Source organism: Plasmodium reichenowi, chromosome 8, assembly GCF_001601855.1.
Source record: "Plasmodium reichenowi strain SY57 chromosome 8, whole genome shotgun sequence".
NCBI classification, from domain to species: Eukaryota; Apicomplexa; class Aconoidasida; order Haemosporida; family Plasmodiidae; genus Plasmodium; species Plasmodium reichenowi.
In genome coordinates this window covers 1,023,485-1,025,342 of record NC_033653.1, presented here as the reverse complement: position 1 = coordinate 1,025,342, position 1,858 = coordinate 1,023,485, and the positions used below count along the sequence as shown (strand labels likewise).

Sequence of the window (1,858 nt, the reverse complement as noted above, 5' to 3'; positions counted from 1 at the left end):
TTTTTTTCCTCTTCTTAGCTATGTTACAAGGAGTCGAAGTTTTGTGTAATCTTTCGATTATATATTTGTTGAAAGATAATTATCATTTACACCCAGGTAAATTAAATATATTCACATATATATATTATATATATATATATTTTTTTTTATTTTTTTTTATAGCTTCTCTTAGCATCGTTATGTGCTTTATAAAAATTCCTTGGTCTATTAAATTAGTATGGGCTGTGATATCAGACAATTATCCAATCTTCGGATATCGAAGAAAATACTACTTATTATTAGGATCCTTTTTATGTATATTATCATTGATATGTCTAGGTTTAATTACTCATAATAATTTATTTATCACCATATTATTATTGTTTATATATTTTTTTGGAAGCTCACTTTGTAATGTGATTGGAGAAGCTCAAGTTGTAGAATCTAATAGAAATTGTTCAATAAATTGTTCTGCTAGAAATGTTTCTCTTTTTTTTGCTTTTAGAAAATTAAGTTTTGCTATCATGTCTTATTTATCAGGATATTTATTATTACTAATAAGTAAGAAACACATATTTCTGATTGGTTCCTTTCTACCTATATGTGTATTTACATCAGGATTTTTTATAATTGAAAAAAGAAATTATACCAAATCATCTATAAAAGAACAAATAAAATGTATTTATTCAATCATAAAATTATCATATCTAAAAAATTTTATTATATTTATATTTATAATGATGTCAACACCATCATGTGGAAATACTCTTTTCTTTTATATAACCAACGAATTAAAATTTACTCCAAACTTATTAGGAAAAATGGCCATGTTCCAATCATTAGCTAGCTTCATATCTATTATTTCATATATGCTTTTCTTTACAAAAATAGATATAAGGAAATTATTATTATACTCTACAATTATTATTACCCCTTTTTGTTTATTACCCTTAGTAGTCATCAAAAAAGTAAATTATTTTTTATTCATACCAAATACTTTATTCTTTATTACAGATACTGTACTTATCGAATTCATAGCAGAATTTCAAACCATGCCTATTTTAGTATTATGTTCAAGACTCATACCTGAAGGTTTTGAATCTACAATATATTCTTTATTATTATCAGCTAATAATTTTGCATCTATAATTAGTTCATTCCTTTCATCTCTTTTAACATATTCATTAAATATCACATCAACAAATTTTACTAATCTACCTTATATGATAATTATATGTTGTCTTACAAATATAATTCCTATTTTCTTCTTATATATCCTACCAAACCATTCCCAAAAAAAAAATTTACAACATTCAAACTCACATACTCAAAACTATTATTCATACCCATCGACCGATTATATATCATCTCAAAAATCGGATTCATCTGAAATAACCAAATTTTCTACAGACATGCAAATTGATGATATAACCTTGCAATAATAGGAGCCTACACACACACAAAAGGATATAATAATAAATCAATAAATTATATATATAAAAAAAAAAAAAAAAAAAAAAATATATATATATATATATATATATATATATAAACTTATCAACCTGTGGACATATAATATATTCTATTATAACCTTATGAAATAAAGAATCCTACACATAAATCATCTAATGATATATTCAACATTTTTTACTTTACACCCGTTTTGTACATTTTATTTTATTTCTTTTCTTTCTTTCTTTTTTTTATTTGATTATTATTTTTAATTCATCTCATATATATTTGATATATTTGATACATTTGATACATTTGATACATTTGATATATTTTTAATTTTTTTTTTTTTTTTTTTTTTTTTTGGTTACATTTGTAATTTAATTTTTTTTTAATTTAAATATTTTAAACAACAACTATAATTAAC

The 1,858-nt window shown here is 21.9% G+C and overlaps 1 protein-coding gene across 1 annotated transcript; it reads left to right on the top strand.

The window, feature by feature from the left end:
- Window positions 1-18: 18 nt before the first annotated feature.
- PRSY57_0827900 (folate transporter 1, putative) lies at window positions 19-1,421 on the top strand (the record flags this gene model as incomplete). Its single annotated transcript, XM_020114751.1, has 2 exons — window positions 19-96; window positions 163-1,421. Coding segments are annotated over 2 exons (1,337 nt in total), but the record flags the coding sequence as incomplete, so codon positions are not given.
- Window positions 1,422-1,858: the final 437 nt, after the last annotated feature.